Here is a 27,962-nt window from a genome sequence, read left to right on the forward strand (position 1 = left end):
ATAGGTCTCTTAAAATAAATGCCTTATAGAACTAATTACTAATTTCTCAGCCTTTCTCATTTGGCCAAAAAATGGTTATGAATGAGATTGGAGGCCCCGCCTCCACACCCCCTTACCACTCCTGTGCTTTCAATCCTACCCCCACCACCCTACCTTCTTGGATGCTGCGACTAGCCCTGCCCAGAATAAAATACAAGGCAAGTCAACCGGTGTTCCCACTGAGAAGAAGAGTGCCTGGCTGGCTGCACACAAAGCAGAAGAGTGTGAGGCCGTCGGCTTGCTGCTTCACTGCCCCGTGTGAGCGAGCTGACACACACTCGCCCGGCTGCCGTTCACTCTGACACATGCACACACACACAGCTCCCTCCCTCCCTCTCTCTCTCTCTCGGTAATACACACTAACACACGCACACATGCAGACACACACAGTCAGTCAGTCATCAACCTCATTCAACTCCCTCCCAGCCACGGGTCAGCAGCTCAGACAGGCACCTTGTTCCTCTCCAGCTGGATACAGCGGAGCATCGCAAGGTGCATAGACACACACATTTACACACATATATAAACACAAACGCACAAGCATCATCCTTCAACCCAAGGATTTTTATCTTTGGAACGGGAAGGCGGACTTCATTCCGAGGAGGAAACCGGACAAGAGAGCAACTTTCATTCACGGAAGATATGTGAAAGGCAAGAAGATGACCTCTGCAGGAACTTTGACAAGCTTGATGCAGTAAGAAGCCCAAACATCACCATCCAGTGGGTCTTCTGTGAGTGGCTCCCCTTTTTCCTTGACATCTCCTCTCCTTTCTTCTCCATCCATCCTTCCGCTGGGACGTCTCCTGATCATCAGCATGCCTACAGCCTGCACAATAAGGTGCACCTCGGGAGTGTGACCCACCATGTGCAGATGGACGCCATCCCAAACTCACCTCCATCCTCCTGAACCTGCTCTCAGGCGACGCCAACCTCCCCCGCCGCTGACCAACGCGGCCTCCTTCTGCCGGGCATGCCTGGTCTTACTTCTGGTGGCCGCCGGTGCTGCCTCTGGGGCCTGTCCTCCCGGGTTAGGCCACGAACCCCTCCAGGTGGTGACAGGCAGCTTGAATTGCTCATGGACGTTGGAGAGGCACACTCGCAGTTACAACCACCTCGAGGGCGATGTGAGGCTGCGGCGGCTTTATTCGGCCAACAAGTTCTTCCTGTGCATTGACAAAACAGGGAAGGTGGACGGCACGCGGCGGAAAAACTACGCAGACAGTAAGTAGCCGTCAGTGTCATGAGCAGACTTGTGACGTTTTATTTTTATGGTTGGACTTTCTTATCTGCTACCTTTTATAGCCGCTCTTAGGGATACCCTGCAGCTTCTTGTGTTGTGTTTAGAGTATGAGACACACGTTGCTAGGTAAGACACCCAGTGTGGATTTGGGCGCCTCTGGGGACAGCTGCCTTTTTTTTTTCTTGAGGAAAGACATTGAGCATCAGTTGGCAAGGCGGGCATGGAAAAACTTGTGCAAACTGTGAAGAAAGTGCATCAATTGTAAGTAGCAGGTGGACAGGGGAACACACGTTAAGTCATGCATAAGTTGTCTTTGATGAGGAAATAAGTCTGACTGATGCTGTGCAAATGTCTTAGACTACTAGATTGTTTTTTTAAGCAGTAACATTCTCACCTTCTATAGACTTTGTATTTTCTGACTGCTCTTTGCACCCTCATTATCTGTTTTAATGTGCGTAAATGTCCTCAAAAAACAAACATGCGACTTTTTGTGTCTCAGGATTACACAAACTTGTATGCATGAGACCCAGCTAGAGCCAGACAGTTTGTAGTGAGCATGCGGTTCAATGACACCTGAGAAGTGCAGCGGCCGCACCTCATTGTGTCCATCAATGGATGTCTTTCAGACATTTGACCAGGTCAGAGGAGCTGACTCATGAGCTGACCTCGCCTCCATGTCCGTCACTCCCTGACTGACAGGCGGGCCCACTGTAATGACTCTGACTGTAATATTTATGTATTTGTTAATAGCGTTTTTTTTTTTGTTTACATGAGTGGGTGAGTCAGAGTTTTTCCACATGGCTACCGAGGTTGATGGGGAAGGAGCAGCTGTTTTGTTAAAGTCATTCACGGTGCTGTTGCCACTGTTCCTATGTGTTGAGTGACATTTGCTAACCTCTCCAAACGAGGCACATGGAAGATTTTCACAACTATCCAATCCTGTTACAAAGTAAAATTGACGCTACTATGTGGTGTTGAATTGGGATATGTGATGTTGAATTTTCACTCAGTCACCAATTCATTTTTAATAAATATGCATGGTACTTACTGTACTTACTTCTACTTGCTATAGACACTTTTCCATTGGCTATTTCTAGTACCTGGTATTTGGTCAACCACATCTGTCAGTTTAACATTTCACAATACAGAGTTTGAAATGTGAAAAATGTTAGCACACTCTCCACTTTGCTGCTGGCCCTATTTCATTGCTGCCCTCAGTCTCCTCTTGAATAAATAATAATAATAATCTCCTTACTCGTACTATATTACAGTATTATTGAGGATTATAATGTTGGATTTACAGAATATTTTCCAAACAGTACCTGAGTAAGTGTGATAAACTTTTATTTGCGTTTTTTATTTGCATTTTTTAATTGCATTTTCGCAAGTTTCAGTACTAAATAAGAAACACATTTGTCTTTAGTTTTACTGAATCTCATAAATGATTATGCAATTAGAATAAAACAACTTCCAGCACGACCCCATCGCCCCCGGACTGCAAGTTAATTTTATGCCACTGTGGTTAATAAGACAAGATAAGATAATAATTAATCTTTTTCATCTTTTATTACTCACACAATGGATACATTTATGTGCAGCAGCAAAGGGCAAACAACAAGTATGAGCAGGTCAATTGCATTTGTTACCTGATAATGAAGCCAAAAACAATACATGGAGGCAGGAAACTATAACTGAACTTTTATTATAACATTGTTAAATAACAATGCTAACATGTAGGTGATACATTTTCACTGAAATTAATTGAAAGTAAGCTACTGTTTTACTATGATTTAAGCATATTGATATTGATTTAAGCATGATTTAAGATGATTAAAGCACTATTATTACAAATTAGTGTAGCATTAGAGAGCTAGTTACTTCGTTCAGGGCAGTGTCCCAACAGATCCACCACTCGTCACTGCTGTTTTTCTTTGAAGACTATAAAAGACTTATTTTATTCATGTTATACTACTTACTTCAGTATGTATATGACCTTTTATTCCTGGGCCTGTCCAGGGGAACAACACTCTCAACCTTTAGTTTATAAATGGACCCTTAGGAATAAATGGAATATTGTTGTAGCTAGAGTATAGAAAACTGGTTTATGACCTTATGAATATGATTTTTAAACAATTTTAGTTACCTTTACACTCGTATGACCTAATACAGTAGATATAAAAAGAGATAATAAGACATAATAGTAAGACTCACATATCACAGTTTTGGGATAATTCCTTGTTGTTTCTTGTTTTTTACTTTTGGGACTCCCTGTGGTGGTTATTGTCTCATTGATAACATAATGATATCATATCATCACTGACACACATTGACACCAGTGTGTAGCAGTACATACCACAAAGTCATTGCTTTTTCTGAATGTCTAGTTGGATTTATTTAGTCAAGCAATCATGTTAATCTACTATATGTTGCCAGTATTTATGATGGATGGCGAATAGCCTACCTAATTAATTACGATAAAATCGCCACTGTACCTATAAGCGTTTCCAGCATAGCTCAAGTCACTCATACTTCAGGTGGTGTCGATTTCACTCCCCCTTTACGTTCCTTGTGTACTTTAGCCACCATCCTCTCATTTCCTTTGGTGGAAAGAACGGTTCTCACAAGGAGCGTTGGGCGTATACGAGTCAAGCCAAAACGGCATTTAAAAACATTCGAGGTCACTGCATAAATGCCACAATATCGTTTGTTTAGGCTTTCAATCAGACTTAAAGCCTCTTGGCCCACAGAAATTCTTGATACTGATACGGCGGCTATAGATTAGAGTGGGAGGTTGTACATATTTAATGACCACATGGGTGAATCGGATACCAGACGAGAGCTAACTGACTACAAAGGCACAACAGCTGCTTTAAAAGTTGGGCTGATCATTCCTCTCTCTCCGTCCCCTCTCGCTTTGCCCTGTACGGTCCATCCTGACGACTTCACCTCCACCCCACTCAATTTTTCCAGGCTCCCTCTCTCTCAGGTGCAAAAACAGTTGGAATTAGTCAACAAGTGCTACGTTAATTGAGGGCTGGAAAATATTGTATCAATCCCGGTGGAACAGTGGCATGGAGCAGCTGAGGGAAGAGGCCACTGGGAGGGAAAGTGGCTTTGGATGAAAGGAGTGGGACGGGATTGACAGAAGACATCGAAAAGAATGGAAAAAAAAAACAAGGAAGTGTCTTGGGTTACTGATTATGACGAATGAGCTGTCAGGATGAGATTGATGCGCCTTTTTCAGATGCCTCATCGGAACCAGGGAGGTCCAAACGTGTATCACTTACATCTTCAAAGTACTCGCAGTGGGACGTTCCTGCTTTACCTGTGCACACATGCGCATATGCACACAAACATGCACTCAAGCACACACAAACATTAAAGGCTTCGGGTTTCTGCGTCCACGGTGCTAAGCTAACCTAGCCCGATGATGATATTTGTAGTAATTGGACCTTGAACTAACGAAACGTTTTGGATGGTACACCGGCTTGTCTCACATTGTCACTGCTTTTCATGGTCTCTATTATCAGTGGACCAGCCAGGACATCTTGTGTTTTGTGTGTTGTACAACAACCACACAATGTTTATTTGAAGATATGATATTAAGTCAAGGTTGTAAGGGCTCCTGTGGCCAAACTCCGCGCAAAAAAACCCGCAAGAAATGCATTCATGGGCGTTCATGTGACATGATGATTTTTGAGCCATAGACTGGCTGCAGAGTCAGAAACTCCACCCATCCACGGGTCAGACAAACACTTCGTAAGTTGTCCGTACCACCAACCTCTGTACACGTTTTCGTACGTTTTGCTGATGTCCGGTTTGGGTAAGGTGTCAATTTTTTTGTACATTGGACTCCTGTATGTGTCATACGTAATTAGTGTTACTATTGCAACAACGCATCATCAGTAGGGTAAAACTAACCTGTCTCATAATGCAGTACTTCATTATGGGGATCAATTTCCCAGTGCATGCCTTCATGACTGTGCTGCTAGATCCCCAATGGAGGCGTTGACTGGGTTAAGTCACCAGCAGCGACAAATGCCTCATCTAGCTGTTCTACTTTAACTGATCCAGTCTGAGCAGAGTTTGGGGGAACGACAAAATCACACAGCCAAAAAATCGTATGTCCAGTTGCGATTTGGGCTTTACGAAAGACAACTTTTTGCATTTTTCATTTGAAAAGTAAATTCTATCGTTCAACTGTGGGGAAGCATTCATTCATTCATTTTGTACCACTTATCCTCACAACAGTCGCGGGGGTGCCTATCCTAGCTGTCTTTGGGCGAGAGGCGGGGTACACCCTGGACTGGTCGCCAGCCAATCACAGGGCACATATAGACAAACAACCATTCACACTCACATTCATACCTATGAACAATTTGGAGTCACCAATTAACCTAGCATGTTTTTGGAATGTGGGAGGAAGCCGGAGTCCTCGGAGAAGAAGCAGGGGGGAAAAAATGCCAATTCCACACACATAATAGTAAAGATTATGAACACTATTATGTTCACAAAATTTAGTTCCACCGCTTGAGACTTGCTCGGTAAAAAGTTGCTTACTGAGTAGGGGAGGGGCCTTGATATGTTTTTCTTTTTTATTATTACTTTTAAAGGGGGGAAACACACCACAAACACACAACTGTTTACAAAAGTTCCAGAGGCAAGTAGGCATCATTTGCTGTCCTGGGTCAACATCTGCAAGGCCACAGCCAAAAACCACTTCACATTTATGGTATTAGGAAATTATAAAGCTGAGAAGCAATAAAACAATCGGAAAAGCGCATGCAATTAAAGGACTTTGAATTGGTACAGTGAAAAAATAAGGTCACCTCAACGCACAAGTCGGACCAGATCCGCCAAAAAACTCTTCTAACCGGGGCGTGTGTTGTGTTTACTGAATTTCTCTCGGGTTTTCTGAGTTCACGAGCGTGCTTGAGTTGGATGGCGCCCAGTGTGTGAGAGCAGGGGGGGTGGGTGGAGTGGAGTGTCGGGGGAATCTTCCACCCCGATGAAATATGTTGTGGAAATTAGTCAAACTTGTTTTAGATGCTCACGACTTCCAGCCAAGCACTTTACGCCAGGATGAGTGTGCAGTAAGTGTCAGTGCTGACCCTTTCCAGGGTCACAGCAAGGGAGCTGGAGTCTATCCTGGCTGACTTAGGGGTGAAATCCAGACTACACCCTGGACTGCCTGCTAGTCAATCTGCAGGGTCAGTAGGATGATCACACTGAGTGGATATTTATATCTGACACAAGCTGTATTTAAGTCTGCTATGTGAACAACTACACTACCATTTCATGCAACTGAGTGTTGTGGAAACAACATAACAGTGACTGTTCACATCTCTGAAGATGAAAAATTGTGTATCACAGTAGATGTGTATATTAAATAAAATATGAATAAACAATAGTCATCATGCTACATGGAGTCATGTGAAAAATCATGGGTTGTCCTAATTTTGTGTAAGCTTCTGCTCCTGAACCATAGCACACTAAAAAGTGAAAATTTGTCAAAACACAAACCTGGACTGTGTTGCATGTGCTATTATTTTTCTAACAACTTCTATGTTGTTAAACCCTGTAAATCTGATTGACTTGGAATTTCTCACCATGCTCAGTGGGCCCTGCAATAACACCCACTGTAACCTTTGCCTGTTTAACCAAATCACCACTGAATTCGATACATTTAAGAGACTGGCAAAGACATGTCTGTAAAGTTTAAGTAGGTTTGATGATACCCTTTTTGCAGGGGCACAGGCACGACTACACAACTATTTGGCCACAAGTAATGGACCATTTGTCTAATGATTATACAACTTTGAGGATACCTGTATGCTAGCATGTCTTCCAAAGCATTTTTTGTGGCGACGCCACAAATGTCATTTACAGTCATGTAAAAAATTGTCATGTGTCTTGAAAATACAGTCATTAACACAATAATGTCATATAACCCCAAATAAATGAACACATATCTAGTAATCATTACCTCCAAAAAGGATATACAGTACATGCCAGAACACAGGTTGCCAATGAACACTGCAGACAATCACACTGACTGCTTGTTGTTATCCATTTTGAGTTCAAAACGCTGTTGTATCAACAGTAGAGAGCAGTCATATCCACTTCTCCACACAGCAGTAAGTCGGACAGAGCTCAGACAGGAACGCGTGACGGAATCACGGGGGCATAAGAGGGAAGCACCTGGTCTATGGAAGCGCATTTCGGTATTCGGCATCAACAGAATCCGCATGTTAATGAAGCAAGACGAAGGGCAGGGGGGCTGCTCTGCGCGGTATTGAGGTGGAAATTAAAGTGCTGGAGCTTTTCCAGTTGCTCATTAGGCATTATTTACAGGGTGAGAGGGGATTGGTGGATATTCCGAATTCCATAAAATCAATCATCCCAACGGCATAAATGATGACCTTTGCTTGTAAGGTACAGAACATTATTGACCACCTAATACAAGAAGCTCCCAGAACACTAAGTCCTGGGAACACTGTTGGGACAAGAGTGTTGGTGTCGGTTTAATTAACCAAGTATCCCTGCTTTCTGCTGCCAGGGCGCAGTATTGTGAATGGACTCTCGAAATGTAGCAATTAGTAGCTAACAACCTTTGGCAGTCCGGCTCCTCTGCGGGATTTACTGGGTTCATCAGCGGGTTTATAGAGTCTGACTTTGGCTCCGGCAGCCGATTCTTTTATCGTGACATCCTGTGGGTGTGAAGGTCTTCACAAAGGAGACGACTTCACAAGGGCTGCCAACAGGACACTTGGACTTTGAAGCAATTGAACTGATATTCTGACAGGCTGGTACAAATCAGATCAACGCTTTGTCGAATAAATAAAAAGATTCTAATATTCCTCAAGCCAGAGGAGAAGAAAAATATATGAGTTTCGATTTGCATCATTCCCCATGACTAAACTAGCCAAAAGAGTCCAAAAGTTCCTCCCTTATTGATTTAGGAGGATTAGACGCCCTTGTAAAAACAAGCCACCATTAATCATACAATTTTCAAAGAACAAATAGTATTTTTCTGATTGCAACTCCCTACATCAACATGGCAAACATGCTTCAACAAAAATAACCCAATTTGCCATCAAATGTGAAATGTTTTTGGTGAGGGCTAAATATTGTTTTAACAGAATTCACAAACAAGAGTTACAAAATGACATACATTTTCTACTAATCATTATCCCCCTGAAAAGAAGTTGGGTTCCTAGGTTTTGCTATGCCAGATCGATGTGCCAATGGAGTCCTCCAGATCTCTTAACACTCAGCCATGGTCCCAACAATACTTGCACTCCCCTGGCACTTTTAAGATGTGCTCCAGGTCTACCAGGCCCCAGGTGTGCAAGTTGGAACTTGATTTGAGATGGTTCTGCTTTCTGGTTTGGCATCTGCAGAGACTTGAAACTCATCTGTTTAAACTGAAAGGAAGGTACAGTTTGGTGGAATGGCCGTACAGGGCGATTCTGTTCAAGGACTGAGGGAGCCCCAGCCATTTCCTGAGAAACTGGGTGATGGACTCTTGAGAGCCTCTACCATTATTATTGGGACTTTGTGGAATAATAGCAGCCAGAGTGTTCTTGGCAGGACTCCATGCTGGTAGGTCCAGGCTTTGAATTATCCTGGGAGACCAGATGTGTCCATCACTGTGAGCCAGGTGGTTAGGTTGCTCTTGGCTAGTTGTATGGCAGGTGAGACCCTCGGGGAGCTGTCAAAGATCTTGACCAGAGTCCTGACTGGTTTTTCAGTACTTGACATCCGGACTTAGTGGGCTTGAATCAAATGTGATTTATTAAACAATATGAATATATTTTATATGAATGTATATGTACTAATGCTATTTGTTTGGGGCACCTTGTTCAGACGTGGTCCGTAGGGGGACTCCGAAACGTTCCGCACCCATCCTCAGGCGCAGTTGAGGGTTGTCCACTGCTGTCAGTGTAGGTGCTCACCAGGGACTTCTGTGGGGTCCTCAATGTAACAGTGGAGCCTGGAAGGTCCTGCTGCTCCCTACTGTTCCCGCCATCTTGTCTTGATCCATTAAGATCTGTTGACCAATTACTGAACATGCGGGGCAAATGGGCACCAGGATTTGAGGTGCTTGCTCTGCGATCTCTCCGTGAAGGTCTTGTGGAGGAGGTGAGGTTCACTCGTCTGTACCTTCCAAGCAAGAGCAAGCACAACTCCTTCTTGTCTGACCTCGGTTGGGGCGATTCCAGTTAGGGCATGTATTTGGTGGGTTGATGTGGCTTGTAGGCATCCAGAGACTGTGCGAAGGGCAGTGTCAAGCTTTTTTTTACATGAGGACTGTGACACCAGACTGGGGAACAGTATTCAGCAGCAGTAAAGACCATGCGCAGCCGTGGTGCACCTGCCCTGCACCACACCTGAGCCGTGCCAACAGGGTGTGGCCAGCGCACTTTGGATGCCATTGAGCACCCCAGGACCTCAATGGAAATGCACAGTGTCCTTGTTGTGGTTGCTGAGACTGGTTGCAGCTAAGTAGTGCACTCCATTTGTCTAAATTGCTTTAAGACACAATTAACTTCATTTCCTTGCCACACTTGATTAAGCGTTATTATTATTATGTATTGCACAACCAAAAAACAATTGTGTAAAATAAGGAAGCTGAATTTGATTTTCTTTCACAAGGACAAGTGGGTGGCCATGTTGGCCACACAGTCAGGAGATCTCTGTGTGGAGTTTGCATGTTCTCTGGGCACTCCAGCTTCCTCCCACATTCCAAAAACATGCTAGGTTAATTGGCGACTCTAAATTGTCCATAGGTATGAATGTGAGTGTGAATGGTTGTTTGTCTATATGTGCCTTGTGATTGGCTGGCCACCAGTCCAGTCCCTGTATCTTTCCCAAAGTCAGCTGGGATAGGCTCCAGCATAGTCCGGCGATTCTAATGGGGATAAGCGGTATACAAAATGGATATGTGATGATCATTGGTGGCTGTTAGCATGTTTGACTATTTGTCACATTAATATCGCTTCATTCTTGTGATTTGCCGTTACCACAATCAATCATCTGAACTAAGCTGCTCTGTTTATTGTTTCTTTCAAAAATGCCTTTTTTTTCACAATGTACTGTAGATATCCATAAACAGATTTATGCCCCCTGCTATGATCGCATTAATGGCTTTGTTTTGACTCTTCTTGAACTGAGCCAGACGTGTGTCGGAAAGCTTTTAACCACTGGCCCAGGACTAAAGCACCCCTGCTGGATGGACTTGGCATCCTTACTGCACTTTATAGCTTTAAATGTCAGCCTGGCACTACAGAGGAATGTCATGCACCTGTTGCCCTAAAGACAGACAAAACCTCCAATGCCTTGTTTGATTTGGTCATGCAGGAAGTAATAAGTCAGTAAAATCAGGCGTTTCCTCCGGTCTTACGCGTGACGTGCAGGTTGATCTTTTTTCCGATTATTATCACAGGTGCACAAAGAAGCTCCATAAAGTCCCAATAGACTTTAAACACTCTGTCTTCTGTGAAATAACCCACTTACACACACACACACACACTCACACACACAAATAGAGCAAGCACAACATGAAGGCCAAATATTGACTCGCTGTCAGGCAATCATGCCATAAAAAAATCGACTTTACAATGGCAATAGAGTTGAAATTGGACAAATCATGAACACCTCAGGAGAATGTGTGAAAGGGATATTTAGCACATTTACTTGATTACACTCGTCTGTAACCACACACCAGAAAGCACAAGATGGACCAACTGCATCATAAAGTGTTGTAGTTATACGTTTTTAGGACTGGTGTTTTTTTTTTTATACACAAGCCTGAAACTGAAACTAGTGATCATTATACTACCTATAACTTGTCTATATACGTTTTTACTAATAAGTCAACCACAAAAAAACGATTAACTCTTAATTACTGAGAGAAAAAACGTGAAAAAAGAGAGCTATGTTCGAACCGCGATGTAGCGAAGACCAACACTAATTAAATTTTGAAGCTGTACGATAATGAATGGCAAAATTAAATATCCTTACACTTTTTAAGCACTGAAATAATACCCTCCAGGTTTCACTATTGCACAATAAATGGTGTTGCACTGTAGAACACATGCATCTTCTTGTTAGTTTGTTGTGCAGTTAGCAACTTTTTGATTGCGGACCCCACCATGTTTAGCTATGCCCAATAAATGACGTAGCATCATAACCACTGTTGCCAAATCCTCAGTAAGAAAAGGAGGTATTTGCTGTCCTAGAAGTCGCTAGATGGCATCATCATCATCATCGGCTAAAAAAGCTTAACCTCATAGGAGAGACAAAAAAAAGTGATGGAAAGACATCTTATTTTTTTATTCTTGAATATTTGTTCATTAAAAATTAACCACAACTTATAAATAACCACAACTTCTGCATGAAACTTTATACTGGCTTCTTCCTTGGAATAAGTGGAAGTCAAAGGCATGCCTTTCAAATTTTTTTCATTACTTTTTTCTAAAGCAGCTCAATTGTGTTGAGCTGACAATGTGTGTTAAACTCTCCATCTCCTATTAGTCAAGATAGTAAACAATAAATGGCAAATCATAGATGTCTCATATAGTAAAATGATGACCATAAGGACTTACAAATTGCTGGAATGGAGCAGATTGATGTTTCAACAAATGAATATTGTAGCTCTTTGTAGAATGAAAAACTGAGGTTATAGGAATGAGTCATCTTTGACGATAATGAATGCAAATGCGTGTGGTTTAAAAAACATTTGTGTCCTCATATGATCACACATCCACAAGGACCTGTTTTCTATCTTCTCTGCTTCCCAAGCAGCAGGGATGTGAATTTGGCATTGCTTTGGTGCTCTTTGAAGGTGTGTACATTTGTAATGCATGCGCCTGTGTTTATACTTGTGCCATTGCATCAGCATGAAGTGGACCCTAAACTGAAAAAGAAGATTTGTGCTTCCTCTCTAATATGGCTAATATGAGCCAGACTGTAGCTCACACTCCATTGTAATGCACGTGAGTGCAGATGTGAGTGAAGGTGGGTGTTTTTTGTATCTAGGAGGGAAGAGACACTCTTTAGCATCAAAGGTGTTTCCTTACCTTCTGTAGAGGAAGCAGAATATGAAGACACAAATGCGGACACGTCCACCACCACACCTTCTCAGCAGCGCGTTAATGAGTTTTGGCCTAAATTCCTCAAAGTGCTGGAAGCTTTTCCATGTCTCTTGAACATTGCATGGAAGCTGTGAACAGTAACTCGGCCTGCAAAGAAAATCAATAAATCAATTAAATAAATAAAAACATAGCATTGATATTTTCTCCAGCCACGATACATTGATTGCGCACACGTGGTTGTTATCCTCCTCTCTCTCAACCAAACTGGGTGACAAGAGACCCAAAACAAATAAGGCATGGGAGGGTTTGTCTGTCTTTAGGGCAGTATCTCTGTATCTGGTTGAGGTCGACAGGCAAGCCAGTGAAGTATCTGCAGTCATGCGGTCACTGTACTGGATGGTGAAGGTGAAGAGAGGACAGCAATTTAGCCGTGATTTAGCCGTTGTTCTACGTTTCCACCACTCACAAATGAGCTTTGGGTAGTGATCAAAAGAGTAAGAGCAAGAGTTTGCCCCGTAGAGTGGTTGGACTCATCCTAAGAGATAGGGTGAGGAGCTCAGTCATACAGGAAGAGCTCAGAAGTGAGCTACTGCTCCTGCACATTGAGAGGATCCACTTGAGGTGGCTCTAGCATCTAGTCCGGATGCCACCCTGGTGAGATGTAATGGGTATTATCAAGGCATGATGGCGCTGGAAGAGGTGGCTGGAGATCAGAAAGTCGGGTTTCCCTTTGAGATCGCTGGAGAAGAAAATGGATGGAAGGTGTAGCACTAAATGCTGCACTCTTTCTGAAGGCTCAGCCCTGATGAGTCTTGTCTCTGACCGTGCATCTAATAGACACTCTCCAGACACTTCATTTCTTCGGTAAACCCGGTAATGCAAACGTAATAAAGAATATTGACTGTAGAAAAATAATAATGCTCATAATCTGTCAGGGAAGATTTTTTCAAATCAATCACATTTTTGATTAGATTTTTCTTTCTGGATTTTTAATAAAAAAATAGCTAAGCTAATACATTTTACATTTTGGTGTTAATCCATCTGTTTTTGTGATTTTTTTTCAAATTTGCTTACTTTTCCTGAATTTATAAACAAATTATAATAACAATACAATGAATCATTTCTTAATTTATGTGGATATCTAGGCAACCAGAATGTATTCCACCAGTAGTACAGTTTACACAGTAGTTTATACAGTAGTACATTTTAGGTTCATCCTGAAATGTATCTTAAATATCCCTAACTTCTTGTGGGTAGTATGCATATATGTATATATGTCTTACATAATAAACATTCAGCAAAACAGCTTCCGATAAGAAGATATCAGGTTTGGTGAATTTCAAGTACTGTTACACACTGATCCAAATTCTCCCCTAACAGTGTCAAAAACTGAGAATTTGTGGTACTGGTTTGTTTTGGATAGTGTAACTATCCAAAGCTTTGTGTCGGTCAGTGCTTTCCGATGAATCGCAACTATGTCTCTCCCCCACCTACCCCCTCCACGCCTGGATAGTGGATCATATTGGGGTCAAGGCCACCATTTGGCCAGTGGAGCAAGAGACAGTTCTGACAAGACTCCTGACTTTGTTTGGGCGCCCTCTGTCACCTCGCCTGTGTGCCCGTCTCATTTGAATAATAATGGAAATGTCGGCTACGGCGAGGGCACAGTGTCAGTCAGGTCTGTGCTCGCTCACTGGAACACACCTGAGAGTCACACACCGACGCTTGAGGCTGGCTGCAGGTGGAAGTAAATACTGCACAATAAATAGGAGCTGACATGATTGACACAATTAAGAAAATAGTAAACTTGGTAAGATAAGTGGATAGATCTCAGGTTATTGGTACAAATTGTGGTTCAAAGTCAAAGTCATTGGTGTTCTTGCCATGTAACCTTGAATATCACTTAAAATAGTTTGACAATAATGTGACAAGGACCAGCTTTGATTCCAAATACATTCCAAATAAATACAGTACATTTAAAAATCAATCGGCACTTTAGCAATGAAAGGCTGAAGAAGATTAGTTTGAAAATTGTGAGAAATGTGAGTGACAAACCTCAAAATCAATCTGGACTCATTTGATTTGGTTTAAAATATAGTCCCTGCCCTGGAAGTTTAAAGAAGATCTGTGTAGCAATGGGGTTTTAAACCAGTACCAGTCGTGTAGAGTAACAGAGTCATTAGCAGTGCAAAACATTCAGAGTGAGGTGCTGCCACCAATACACTTGACTGACGTTAGTGCTAGTAACTTTGAGTCCAATCTTGTGTATCGTGTTGTCTCGTGAGCTGGGTGTTTTGTGACGCCGCGACCTGTTACCTTAAGCATTTCACCTTAGGTAGCAACAAATACACCTCAAAACCATGCAACATATAATGTTGCATGAATCAAGTGTGTTCTTGCTCTCTAACATAGAACAATAATCTGTGCATGTTTACGTACAAGCCACATATTGTAGTCAAAGCAAAAACATAAAGCAGTAGCAAAAACAGTGGTACTTGCAATGTAAAATATTTTTGAGGTGGTACTGGGTGGAAAGAGTTTGAGAAGCATTGCAGTAGATAATGACATCAAGTCATTGCAGTTTACAACAGAATAAACATTTTTTTGTCATCGCCCAATTGTCTTCCATGCTTGAGTTTGGCTTTGGACGTTCAGCTTAAACCAACCACAGATGCAGCAGCAGTGCGCCAGCTTTCTGCAATTTAGTGGCACGGGGAGGGAATGACCTCAGACTAATGTGGATTCCACCATCCCGGCCACTATTCCCAGGGAAGCAAAGTGCAGGAAACTGCAGAAGTTGTGAGTCACAAAGGCGCTCTGCTTGTAACTATCTGTAAAAGCCTTTGATAGGCGGGCCGTTGGCTTGTTATGGATGTGATGCATGATTTGGAGGGCACTTTGCTCTTGCTGTCTCCCCCCATGCCTTGATTAAAGAAAAGGCCTCCTTAGGCAGGAAGATTGGTACCACACAGGCACACACTCTTGTTTAACCTTTTTCACCTCCGCTATCCATCAGTTTCATTGCCCCCCAGTGCCCCCCTTCCCCCTCAGGTTGCCTGCTAGTTTTACCTTTCCTGGTGGAGTCCCCCTACACGCTTGTAAATTTACGTTTTGATCACCAGAGGGACAGCATGCTGGAAGTTAAATACAATCACATCTTTGGTGAAAGGATTGATTCTCAAACTGTGGCAAAAAATCCAGTAGTGGTTCGCATGCTCCATTTAGTCGTACTGAGGAACACCAGCTAAATAATATTAAAGATCTTTTTTGTATAATGATTGCTGATTTTGTAAGTTTACCTGCTTAAAAAGATATAAGGTAATTTAGGTATGATCCTCTACAAATCAGCAAGCATTCTGACCCACACAGACCAGTAATGTGCCTGTGAAGCACCGAAGAATCGAGAATGAGAACCTCCTGGCCTCAGCCTGAAAATTGAATATGGGTCATACATGGATCATGGCCAAGGCCACAAAGAAGTGGCTGAAAAACAAACATATTAAGATCATGGAGTTGCCAGTTTCCTGAAGTTAATCCCATTGGAAATCTATGGAGGGAGCTATCAAGCAACAGCCTCAAGACCTACAGGATTTGGAAAGAGGAGTGAACCAAAATCCCTCATCTGGTGACTGTTTTGTGATCAAATAATTATTTTTCCATCCATCCATTTTCTATGTCACTTATCCTCACTGGGGTGCAGGGGTATGCTAGAGCCTATCCCAGCTGACTTTAGGCAAGAGGCGGGGTACACCCTGGACTGGTCGCCAGCCAATCACAGGGCACATATAGACAAACAACCATTCACACTCACATTCATACCTATGGACAATTTGGAGTCACCAATTAACCTAGCATGTTTTTGGAATGTGGAAGGAAAACAGCGTATCCGGAGAAAACTCACGCACGCACAGGGAGAACATGCAACGTATTTTTTCCTCAATAACATCCTTTGCATAATGCTATTTTATTCTAGACATAAAAAAATAGATATTTCTGTTAGAATAAACCTCCCATGAAAATTTGATTATTCTAAGTTATACAGTGACACTAAACTGAAGTAACAGTGGTGGTACTTGCAAAGTAAAAGATTTCTGTAAATCTTTTGGGAACCATTGGGATAAGGGATACTACACATGCAGCGTGTGTGCAGACACTAATTAGTGCTTGATGAGGAGTGAAAATGTAAGCCTCCAAACAGACAACCCCCCCAGCGTACCCCACTCAGACCTCTCCAGATGTGGATTGTGGACCACTGGGTCAGCCAGTCTGACTGGGGGTAAATCAGACAGAATAATCTGTCCTACAAGGGGAGGTGGGGATGAAATGGAAGGGGGGGGTAGGTAATTGGTCACATTTGACCCCAGGCCCTGCGGACTGTGGGAACACGGGTCTTATCTACTATAGCGGTAATTGGCTAATGAAACACTTCCGCAGCTCCTCCGCTAAGATTGTCATCCACCGGTTGGGATAGGGTAAAGCATGAAGCGGGTGTGTGTGGTCAATGCGTGTGTGTGATTGTTAAAAAAAAAAGAGAGAAAATGGCAGGATACGGAACTCCCTGTGGCCATCTCTACCACTTTTATCAACAACATCACCAGTCTCATGATGGCTGCAGCATAGCGATACATTGACAGCACACGTGTGTTTGCCATTAGGGCTTACATTGGGGCTCTGGAGCATGGATGGTTAATGTAATTCCGCAATGACATTAAGGCTTGGGAAGCGTAGGGTACCTCAGAATACGATATGTGATACATGGCGCATCATCCATCCATTTTCTATACCGCTTCTCCTCATTAGGGTCGTGGGGGTGTACTGGAGCCTATCCCAGCTAACTTCAAACAAAAGGCGGGGTACAAACTGGACTGGTTGCCAGCCAATCGCAAAGCACATATAGACAACCATTCATGGATGAGGCAAAGTACAAAAAAAAACAATTGCATAGTTTACATTTGGCAGCTTTCAACTGGGGTAGGCTCCAGCTTATCCTTGACCTAAATGAGGAAAATTTGTGTCGAAATTCTAATTGATATTTTGCAACTTCTCATACCTCTCAAGTAGATCAAATGTATTAAGTAGAAGCAAAACAAATGTAAATATTTAGTGTAGTATATTGAGAGAATGGCCTGGGTAAAATTGAGCAGCAAGACAATGTTAGAAATAAAAGACACAATCATTTAGTAATACAATATTTAGCATTTGAATAGAAAAATCAGTATTTGTGTAACTAGATACAATTTCTCTGTGAACGTGGTGGCGAACAAGGTGACTTTGTTGTGCTTTCCATGTGTTGTATGGCGCATCTTAGAGTTTAACTTCACCACAGCCGGCATTTGTTTGGTTTTTCTTCTTCTGTGCCTTCCACCCAATTTTCTGTTACTATCGCAGGGATTTCCGCCTGGATGACATGGAAAATGGTGACTCACTGCGAAGGGATGGTGGAGAACGTTTACAGCAGCTGTATTTCAATAATAATGTAAAAACTAACCATAACCACATACTATATAGTGGAGGGAACTCATCACATGTTGGTGCAGATCCAGATAATAATCTTCTGCGAACATTTTGATTTTTGACAATTTAAAAAAATATTATTTTGAAGAGAACTAGAAAGATTTTTGCAGAAATTTTGAACGGGCCCGGTATTGGTATTGGATCTTTGTAGGTTGTTAGCATGCTATATAAACTGTATAGCCTGTCTTGAAGGGCGGATTCCTAATCAGGTGACCTTTATCATAATCATTTATGCTGCCATGGTTGCACAAATGTTATCAAACATAAATAAGGCCTATCCAGGGATATAACTTCTTTGCACGGTTTGCTCCTCATTAACTGCAACAGAATAATATTTACTAACAAATTATTAGTTTGGGGAATAATAAGGTGGGCTGCTGAGTGTTATAATAATGCATAAATGTCACATCTCGTTCTAATCACTTATGGGTGTGGGGATTTCAGGATCGGAGTTAATATTAAGTTTATTGTATACACATTTTTAAAAAATAATTATATGTCCAGAATGGCAAATGTTATGGCAGGTTGTATAAATGGACGGTATGAAAGTGGTGCAATGGCGTGCATGAATGTGACCTCCCATCACCCTAATCCATGCCCTGTCACATCCACACCTACAGTAGTATACAACACCTCCATAGCGCCGCCAGTGGTCAACCAATTATAGCACTCCACAATTACCCCCATAACAAACCAGATGAACTGAACCCAAACAAAGCGTAAATGGCTCCTGCAAATGTTAAGCCCTTTTCAACAGAGATCACACAAAATTGGTGATCACACCTGTGCCTCCCCACCACGGTTATATATAGCTCTGACAAGTAAAGGCAGAAAATTGTTCAAAAGCAAAAAAAAAATAAAAAATCGGTATACGCATAAGGCTCTATGAAGGGTGAAGAACTGATTTTGAAAATGCTTGTATTGTAAGCCCCTTTTACATAGAATTTCCATAAAGTTGCCGCTTCAGAGATTTAACTGTATGCATTTCACACAGATCTCAGGATGCAGGACATCGCCCTTTCACACAGCGACATGCCATCCTACTATCAGACAATAAGAGGCATGTCATATATGGAGTGCATATGGAGTGACGTATAAAATATACGTCGAATGGCGAGAATTGCTTTCAATACAACAGGAAGTGAGTGTCAGGTGGTAAATCTGTCAGGTTGCACTGTCAAACAGGCACCAGCCTGGATCTGTTATGGCTCTGACACTACTGTACCAAAGCTAGAAAATGACCGGTCAGTGTTGTCCTGCACCATTCCCTGTTGGTGCTGTTCACATACTGTTTTCCTGGCAAAGTCATGCCCACATCAATCAGGAGACAAGAAAAAAGGGTTGGGAGGGAGCGGGAAGTGTGTGTATGTGTGTGTCGGGGGCTACTAAGAGAAAAAAGGGCTAAAGTTACAGTGGTGAGACAATGTCTCTGAGGTCCCATCAAGTGAGCCATTCATGGATGCGGGCCTAGCAGTTTGTGAAGCTGGGCAGACACTCCGATAGAGTGGGGCCCAGGGTGGCCTTGTCTTTTTGTCCCAAGCTGACCCCTGCTCTCCTGCGTGGCCTCTGCGCCCCTCACCTGGCCTGTCCCAGCACTCTGGTAACAGGATACCTGTAATTTGCTCTAATGGCCTTTGAAAGAACCTGGCCCGGGCTAATCCCTGGAGTCTTTCTCCCAAGCAAAAAAGGCTGGTGGTAGTGGTGGGGGACTAACAGGGTGGCGGGGGGCGGGGGGCTGAGTCCTGAAAGAGGAGGACGGGTCTCCTCGAGTGTATGTGTGGGAGAATGTCACCTCTTGCGGATGGCGCAAGGGGACGGGAGTCATCTTTCAGCAGATCCCCGCCATGTGTCGTGTTCACAGGCTCTAAAGACCTTGGATTTGTCCAGAAGATTGTCACATCCTCAAACCACTGCACCAAACCCCACCACACCCCTGACCCCTGCTTGGTCCTGTACTGAGAACAACTCGCATTTGCCTTACTTAATCTCATGGGATTTATAACAATCAGCACGTTTTTTTGTATCATTTGGCACCAACATAGCTGCACTTGATTTTAAAATATTACATCTGTATTGTGAATTTCTTGTAGAAATACAGTATCTACAGTCATGGAAATAATTACTAGATCAATTAGTTTAGTCAGTTTTATTCATTCATTTATTTTCTACCGCTTTTTCCTCACAAGGGTCGCGGGAGTGCTGGAGCCTATCCCAGCTGTCTTCGGGCGAGAGGCGGGGTTAGTCAGTTTTAATGCCTGGTAAAATTAAAAGATACAGTGAATAACTTATCAGAAGTACAATGTTATAGTTATTCATGGAAGAATATAAGTGATTTTGGAAAAATTAAGAAAACCATGGAAGTTGCTAGATATCATCTCTTAAACTCTTATGAATGATGAAGGTTATCATCATTAATAACCTCATCAGGTTCATTCAGGTATCATCAGGCATTAAAGTGAACAAAAAAAACAAGGAGGGTCTAATAGTTTTTTTCCATGACTGTATCTACCTAGGGCTGCATGGTCTAGTGGTTAGCGCGCAGGCCTCACAGCTAGGAGACCTCGGCCATCTCTGTGTGGAGTTTGCATGCTCTTCCTGTGCATGTGTGGGTTTTCTCCCGGGACTCCGGCTTCCTCCCACATTCCAAAAACATGCTAGACTCCAAATTGTCCATAGGTATGAATGTGAGTGTGAATGGTTGTTTGTCTATATGTGCCCTGTGATTGGCTGGCGACCAGTCCAGGGTGTACCCCGTCTCTCGACAGCTGGGATAGGTTCCAGCTCCACTATCATATAATCATATATAATACAAAGTCTCGGTGACTCTGTGCATGCAGGCCACCTACTGTACATCCTCAAGGGTAACGACGCCATTGTATAAAGTCACGGCCAGATGAGCATACACAGTGTCATTTCCATAGTGACAGTCTGTTTATATGTCTGCGAAAGCTCAAACGTACTAAGATGAAAAAAGGCAAAAATGAGGTTCACAAATAATCCTGGTCCTTGTTTCCTTGCCTTTCCTTTGTCAGATTTGATTTAATTAAAGCAAACATGAGCGCATAGCTGAAGGACCCCTGACTGTCCGGGATTTCCGAGTCAAGTTACTTCCAGACAATCTGAGTTCCGTTTAAAGGGAACAAATATCCCCGGATCACACTGGCCGCTTGGTCCATTGGCACAACCAGGTACTGCCAGGTACTATTACAAGTATCTGGTCATCCCGTTGGCGTACAATATGGCATGCATCTTGTCGTTTAATACAGTGTGTGAGTCCAATTGTGTTCTTAACTCATTCACTACCAAAGACGTATTTATATGTTTTTACGTTGTTTCGAGTGGTGATGATGCAACTCTACAATAGAGGAGAGCATGTTTGGTGAAGTTTTACATTGAAAAAAACGACCACAAGGTGGCAGAAATGCATTTAAGGGCACGGCCTGCATCTTCGTAGAAACCAGGAAGTAAAAAGACATCTTGCCGGAAATTTGAAATAGTTCATGGTGTTATATTTGTAAAGAAATTTTATTTAAAACAACCATTTCTGTGTGTGCACTACATGGTGATGCAGACCCCCAAAACGTGATCCACATACATTGAATTAACTTAAATTTCTCACACAGCACACAATCAACTCTACAAATTACCCACTGTATCTTTATGTGGTTGGGCCTAATCACCAGGAAACCGTGTTCACACCTTAAGGGGACTGAATGGTGCACATCTGTAAAATTTGAGTAAATTTGGTTGAAATAGATGGCCGCCATCAAGCATAACATCTTTACCAGGGCAGCTAATTGGCCATAAGTCAGCACTGTTCGTTTGTGTTAACCCAACCTGTCAAGTGTGAACAGAGGCCAAAAGTGCAGGCAGTGTCGGTTTCGGGTTCTTGCAGAAGAGTGTAGGATCTGTATAGCAGCTGTTGCTAGGTAATTAATAAATCATACCCGGAGCGAGTCAATAGGTGTGAAGCACGTCCAGAGGTCAAATGGGAGGGAGGGAAGGAAGGGCCGACAGTTTCCTAGAGAGTGAGGAAGGAGATGTGAGTCTGGCAGATGGGAGACAGGAGTGAAGAAAGGAAGGCAGGTACAGTATAAAAGGAGGTCTAGACCGACAGCTGCTCTTTAACAAAGAGTCGGTTACACACACTCATTAAATTGCACACAGCCAGCTCTCAAAGCGACATGCTAAGATGCTATATGCTACTGTTTTTCAAACGCTGAAAGCAGACTCCACAGTTGGTATTCGTCTTAACAGGAGTTGTGTTATTGTTTGATACACACTTCAAATTGACCAAAGTGGCTTGTAGCGTACTCTTAAACATCATTGCAGTTGTTTGGTTATGTTTGATCAATTAAAGATTGTCTGGAAATGTTGACTTTTTGTTTGATTGGCAAAATGAGCCCACATCTAATTGCTTTAAGGGATGCGATGCCACAATATAACATGCATTCAGAGTTTTATCAATCAAGCCCCCTAGATAAAAAATGCAATGCATCCTTTGTTAGCATCATTAATCCGTTGCAGAGTCTGACTCTTAAATAATGTAAATCCAATTAATCAGTTGCAGAGAGACAAAAAACATAAACCAAGTTGTTTAAAGTTTTGTAATTATACAATTAAATGCATAAAACAATTCCAAATGCATATGAATGAAAGGGATAAATACACATTTAAGGTTACTTCTACCTTCAGTGAAGACCTGATGTTAGTGTTCCCAAAGGCACAGTGTGTCAGGGAGATCAACACGAAAGCCATCATGAACAGTCACACCAAGAATCACATCCTCATTGAAGGTATAAGTAACCTCAAATGTTCATTTATCCCTTTCAGTCTTCATTTACATGCATTTAGAACTGTTTTATGCGTCGAAAACTACAATTCTAAAATGATAAAAAGGTGTTTTGTGTTGGGCTCACCTAATGTATTAATAAGACATGCGGCATATTTTACACTAACTGGAAAATGCACGCAAACTGAGGTTAAATTACTGCATACATTTTCAACATTAACTGAGAAACACGCTAGAGTTTATGAGTTTACATGTCATATGGCTTACAGTTCATGAGGTTTTGTAGAGTCCAACTCACTTCTCCTGCTCAAAGACTAATTTACCTCTACTGTCTTTGTATGACAGGACTTTGGCATATTCCACACTTAAGAAGTGATATATTAAGGTAGCAACACAATTACATTTGGTGGCACATATTTAGGTTAAGCATACTTGTTTCCTGTAAAGGGACGCCACTGTTCTGCAGGACATAGAGATCAGTTTTCATATCACAAAGCAACAATATCACAACTGACCTGCTATCACATGCCCCACTGTCGACACATCAGACTCCCAAAGCACAAGACCAGCCTTAATCTGTCTGCTCACAATCAATATGAAGGCTGGGTGGTGACATTTTACCAAATCAGCCTCAAATGCTACAAATGTTGAGGTTTTTAGATAACATATGCTTAAGTTTGTGGATAATCATAATCACACAGCCATGAACAATGTCATCGCTGTGTTACCACATGAAAATATGTTCATAAATGAATAAGAATAAATGTGTCATATCATTTGGCTGCAGTGATATTAAGACCTCAGTCTGCTTAAAACAAAAATTAAAAAAATTCTTGCACTGCGTCATGAGAGAAACCACAGGAAGTACTGGAAAATATTTTACGCAGCACTCCGACATAAGATCTTAAACCCAAAATGAATGGTACTCTGGGGAGAAATAATAATTGCATAAGCGAATGTTTCCTGGAGTCAAAGAATACATAAACCAAGACCATGTCAAGAACAAGACTCAGAGGAGACCAAGATCAGGTTAAGTCTTATGGGATGTTTGTAAATCCTACAAAATGTCAGGAAAAGGTTGGCGGACACAAACTGAAGTGCAGGAAAGTAGTAGCTTACCACAATGTATAAACATTGGTGTACTAATTTCTGTGACAACTTGGACACCCACTGACAAATTATGCTTGTGTAACAACAGAGCGCCATGCGTACTATTCTTTAAAATTCCCATCTCTAACCACCACCTGTGCAGGCCTCCTCGGCCGCGCCTGTTCCCATGGTAATCTCTCAAGGTGTTTAAAGCAATACGGAGTCGTGCCGCCTTTGTGTGCCACGATACACACAGGCGACCACTTTCGCCCGCTAGTACTAGACCCTCGGAGGGGGTCACAGCAGATCAAACGTGCTGGTCAGACCCGACATGAAAAGCTTGTATTTTGAAAAGGAGGGCAGCAGCAGAAGGAAAAAAAAAAACGACAGGGCCCTCTTTGGTTTTAAAAAGCGAGCAAACTGTGAAATAATTGAAAAGGTGTGTCAATCAAGCACAGGCGCACAGCGGGAACTCCCAGATTCCCAGGCTCGGCTCTGGTCGAGCACTGAGCCATGGCGGGCCGCTCAAGGGGGCGACACAAGAAATTAAAGAAATAAGAAAGGGAAAGAGCGGAAAAATGTGTGTAACTGTTTTCTATTCTTCCACACTATTGCAAATTACCTCTCAGGTGAGTGACAAAGACTTATCATGGGAGGCGGAGGGTGGGGGGGGGGCAGCCTGCACCTTCGCCCTGTACTCTTTTGCACCACCCTTCTCCCCTCATAGCATGAGGGGGACAAAAGGGAAGGAACCCCATGAGAGTTTCACTCGCTTTTTTTTCCTCCAAGGTCAGAAAAGGCTTGAATGATCTGACGATGGGCTAACGTCCAAAAAATGGGGGATGGAAGGAAAAGAAAGAGTATTAAATTTTTTTAAAAGGACCTTTTTCTGTGCCCATAGAGGAGAAAATAAATGGCAAATCCACAGTTGACTGGACATGTATAGTGCAGGATTTGCTTGTAATGGCAGCTTGAGCTTATTGACAGTCCCAGCCAAAACATGTCAAAGGTTAAGAGATCTACCCAATTGCAAGTGGGAAGCCAGAAGCACCTTTTTTCATCAGCTCAATGGGGCCATCAGTTGATACTTGCATAGCAGAACACGCTGGAGAAGGGCCCTTCAGTCCCCCATGCAACTAAAGAGCAAACAGCTAATTGGACTCCAGTGTTTCTTCTTTTGATATCATTTAAAAGACTTGCATTATGTGCGCGCTTAGCTTGTGGACTGTTAGAAATAGAAATGGTATAAGCCGCTCAGTGCAAAGTCCAACCTGGAGGACACTTCTCTCTTACTTATACCAATGAATAAGGCACTAAACATGTTTTTGGGGGTTATAATTACCCCCATAGCACACTTCAAAAAGAGGATTAATAAAATGATGGGAAGAGACAGGCCCGTAAAGACACAGTATGAGCACGGACGTAAACCTGCAGAAGGTTACTGCAAAATAAACACTTTATGTTGACTGTTTCATTTATAATAACACACATCACTTGCAGGTTTTCTGTGTCTGTTGAGATTTCTGCATGGCCAGAAAATTGTCAGAATCGCCTTTATTGTCATTGTATTTCATACAACGTGTCTCTTTCTTCGATTTTGACAATGTTATAAAAGGTTTTACTCATGAAGCTTCAATGTCATTCAAAGGGCAGCGAGACCTTATATTGGAATCTGTTATTGTTATTTTATATAATATAATGGTTCCAAAGGTGTTACAAGAAATGTCTTTTTTTTTGAGAAATTTTGTACGGAACTTCTGAACTTTTCACTTATTGGAAATTTGGTATAATTGTCTAACTTGTCAAATGATTATTTATTTTGTATTTAATTACAATGTTGATATTAAATATAATATTAATGACTAAAATAATCAACAATAATAACAACTATTATTCATACTATTTCAATGATTGTTAGATTATTTATATTGCCTAAAGGGAAACATTCTGATATATTGAATTAACTGGGAATGTTTTATTCTTGTCAAATATAATATTAGTATAGTACACTATTTAAGTTTTAAGTATGTAGTTTAAGTATGTGGTTTCCTCCCGCATTCCAAAAACATGCAAGGTTAATTGGTGACTCCAGATTGTCCATAGGTATGAATGTGTGACAGCATAATGACAGCATAATGATGCATTTCCAAGTAGCCAACATTATAGAAAATCTTATATTTGAAGTCCTATGTCAATATAATAATAAATTAGGGATGTCCAACTCTAAATTTTCGATTTCGATCTCAACCGGTACCAATGTACCGATGTGTCACATATATTTTTCTTGAGTAAAATTGTTTCTTTATTATTTTCTGTCATACCCCCCAAGGGACAGCACATTTTTTTCAATTGTCTGTACTGTACAGACTGAACTTGGTAATGGTAATAGTATCATTTCATTTGAACATGCATCACATAATCAGTTCACAGTTCCACATGTCCAAAAGGAGTAGGAAGAAGCAAAGCATATTAAATCCTACCCCTCCATCTGATACTTTTACAATCAGTAACTGTTACATTTGTTCACTTTCTGCTTTCCTAATATAATTTTTATTTTTGTATTTATTTTATAAATGTTTATTTTATTTGTTATTTTTTGTCACGTACCGAAGTACGAGTTGATATGACCATACAATGACATAATGGGTACCATGGTAATTGTCAATATAGTGATATATATAGCACATCATGACTGGTTCAAGATGCTTCATTTTTGTATTTAGCAAACATCAACTTGAAACTGAAACCAGAAAAATGAAACAAAATGGAGAGCATACAAGCGTATTCAAGAGTCAAATTGTTGAGTACTATAAAACATTTACATGTTGGTCTGGATTGAAATGAAAACATCTCACAGCCCCCAACAGTTGGTGTTGTTGTAAAGGGCTCACATTGTTGTTGGTTATTCTGCATTAGTTGTTGGTACAGTCATATCTGTTGTTATCTACTAATTAGGTTGCTGTGTGATGTCTTAGACCTTTCTTTAAGACACCATAAGTAAGAACGGTAGGTGGAATATTAACCCATCCACGATTTCAATAATGCTAGTGAGGTCATCATGAGCTCTGATGTTGCGCTGCTTGCTAAAGTAGGGTGTTAATTCTTCTTTCCCAGACAATGTTTGATACTGATATCACCTAATATCAGGTTAATTAACGACATTATTGTACATCCCTAGAATAAATGTATAATTATTGTGTCTAGCATCTTGGATTACTTTGAACAGTTATTATTAACAGCTTCATTATTAACATTTAATTTGCCCTTATAGATAAACCTGAAATTGAGTTCATTTCCAGTTTAATTGCACCTGGTGGAATGCATAGTAGTTGTTTTCGACTGTGCATCTAAGTGAAGCACATCTTAAAAATACAGTACCTGCAGAAAACATTAAATGTTCCTTTGACGTCCATTAAATGTAATTTAAAAGTTCAATCCAAAGTGACCTCTTTCCATGTGGTATGTGACAAACAAGCCTCCAACACTCCTACTGTGTCTGGAAGTCAAAGCAGCAACTAATGGCCATCACTCCTGGCACCACTTTCAGGCACCAGCGGTTTTCATTGGCCTGGACTAATCCCCCATAAATCCTTGCAGTGCTCCAATGGCCAGCCGGGTCTGGGCTAATTGCTTATGAGTCGCTTGCACGCTCCAGGTGCCACCACAGTACACCCGGTGTTTGTAAACACAGCTCGTAAAAAAAAAAAAAAAAAAAGAGGAGCGCTACCATCAAAGTATTCCTCTGAGGATCAGAGGGAGTGGAGGAATGATGGGGGTTCAGCTGGTGGTGGGCCGTGTACCTGGACAGCCAAGAGGGGCATTCCCCTGGTCCCCTGCAGCTGGATAGAGCTGAGACCAAAGACACTCAACAGGAGTTTGTGTTTGTTTACCTTGTCTTTTCTTTTGACCCTTTGTACAGCTTGGTGTCTCCGCCGTGATCTCACCTGGCAGGCATGACAAGTGATGTTCTCCAGGCTGAAAAACAATTCATGATGGTTCAATGTTAGCCGTGATGGCAGAAGCAGATGCTTGTGGTGGTGGAAGTGGCTTGCATGGCTTCTGAGTATCAGCACACTGGTCTAGCTAGCTATCTTAAAACATGTTTCTTGTAATATTAGCAGTTTGTATTCATAACATTATGACATTATCCTCAAAAAATGTTCTCATCATATTACAGCTCTTTTCTGTA

The 27,962-nt window shown here is 41.8% G+C and overlaps 1 protein-coding gene across 1 annotated transcript in view; it reads left to right on the forward strand.

Annotated features, from left to right (window-relative positions):
* Positions 1-342: 342 nt before the first annotated feature.
* fgf22 (fibroblast growth factor 22) overlaps positions 343-27,962 on the forward strand; it is a 34,980-nt gene continuing 7,360 nt past the window's right edge. Inside the window, exons 1-2 of the mRNA XM_058073346.2 lie at positions 343-733; positions 854-1,260. Coding sequence (XP_057929329.2) covers positions 903-1,260 — 358 coding nt within the window. The 5' untranslated portion in view covers positions 343-733; positions 854-902. The remainder of the gene's footprint in view (positions 734-853; positions 1,261-27,962) is intronic.

The sequence above is a fragment of the Doryrhamphus excisus genome, linkage group LG4 (genome assembly GCF_037039965.1).
Source record: "Doryrhamphus excisus strain RoL-2023G ecotype Guam linkage group LG4, RoL_Dexc_Guam_v1.1, whole genome shotgun sequence".
Taxonomy (NCBI): Eukaryota; Metazoa; Chordata; class Actinopteri; order Syngnathiformes; family Syngnathidae; genus Doryrhamphus; species Doryrhamphus excisus.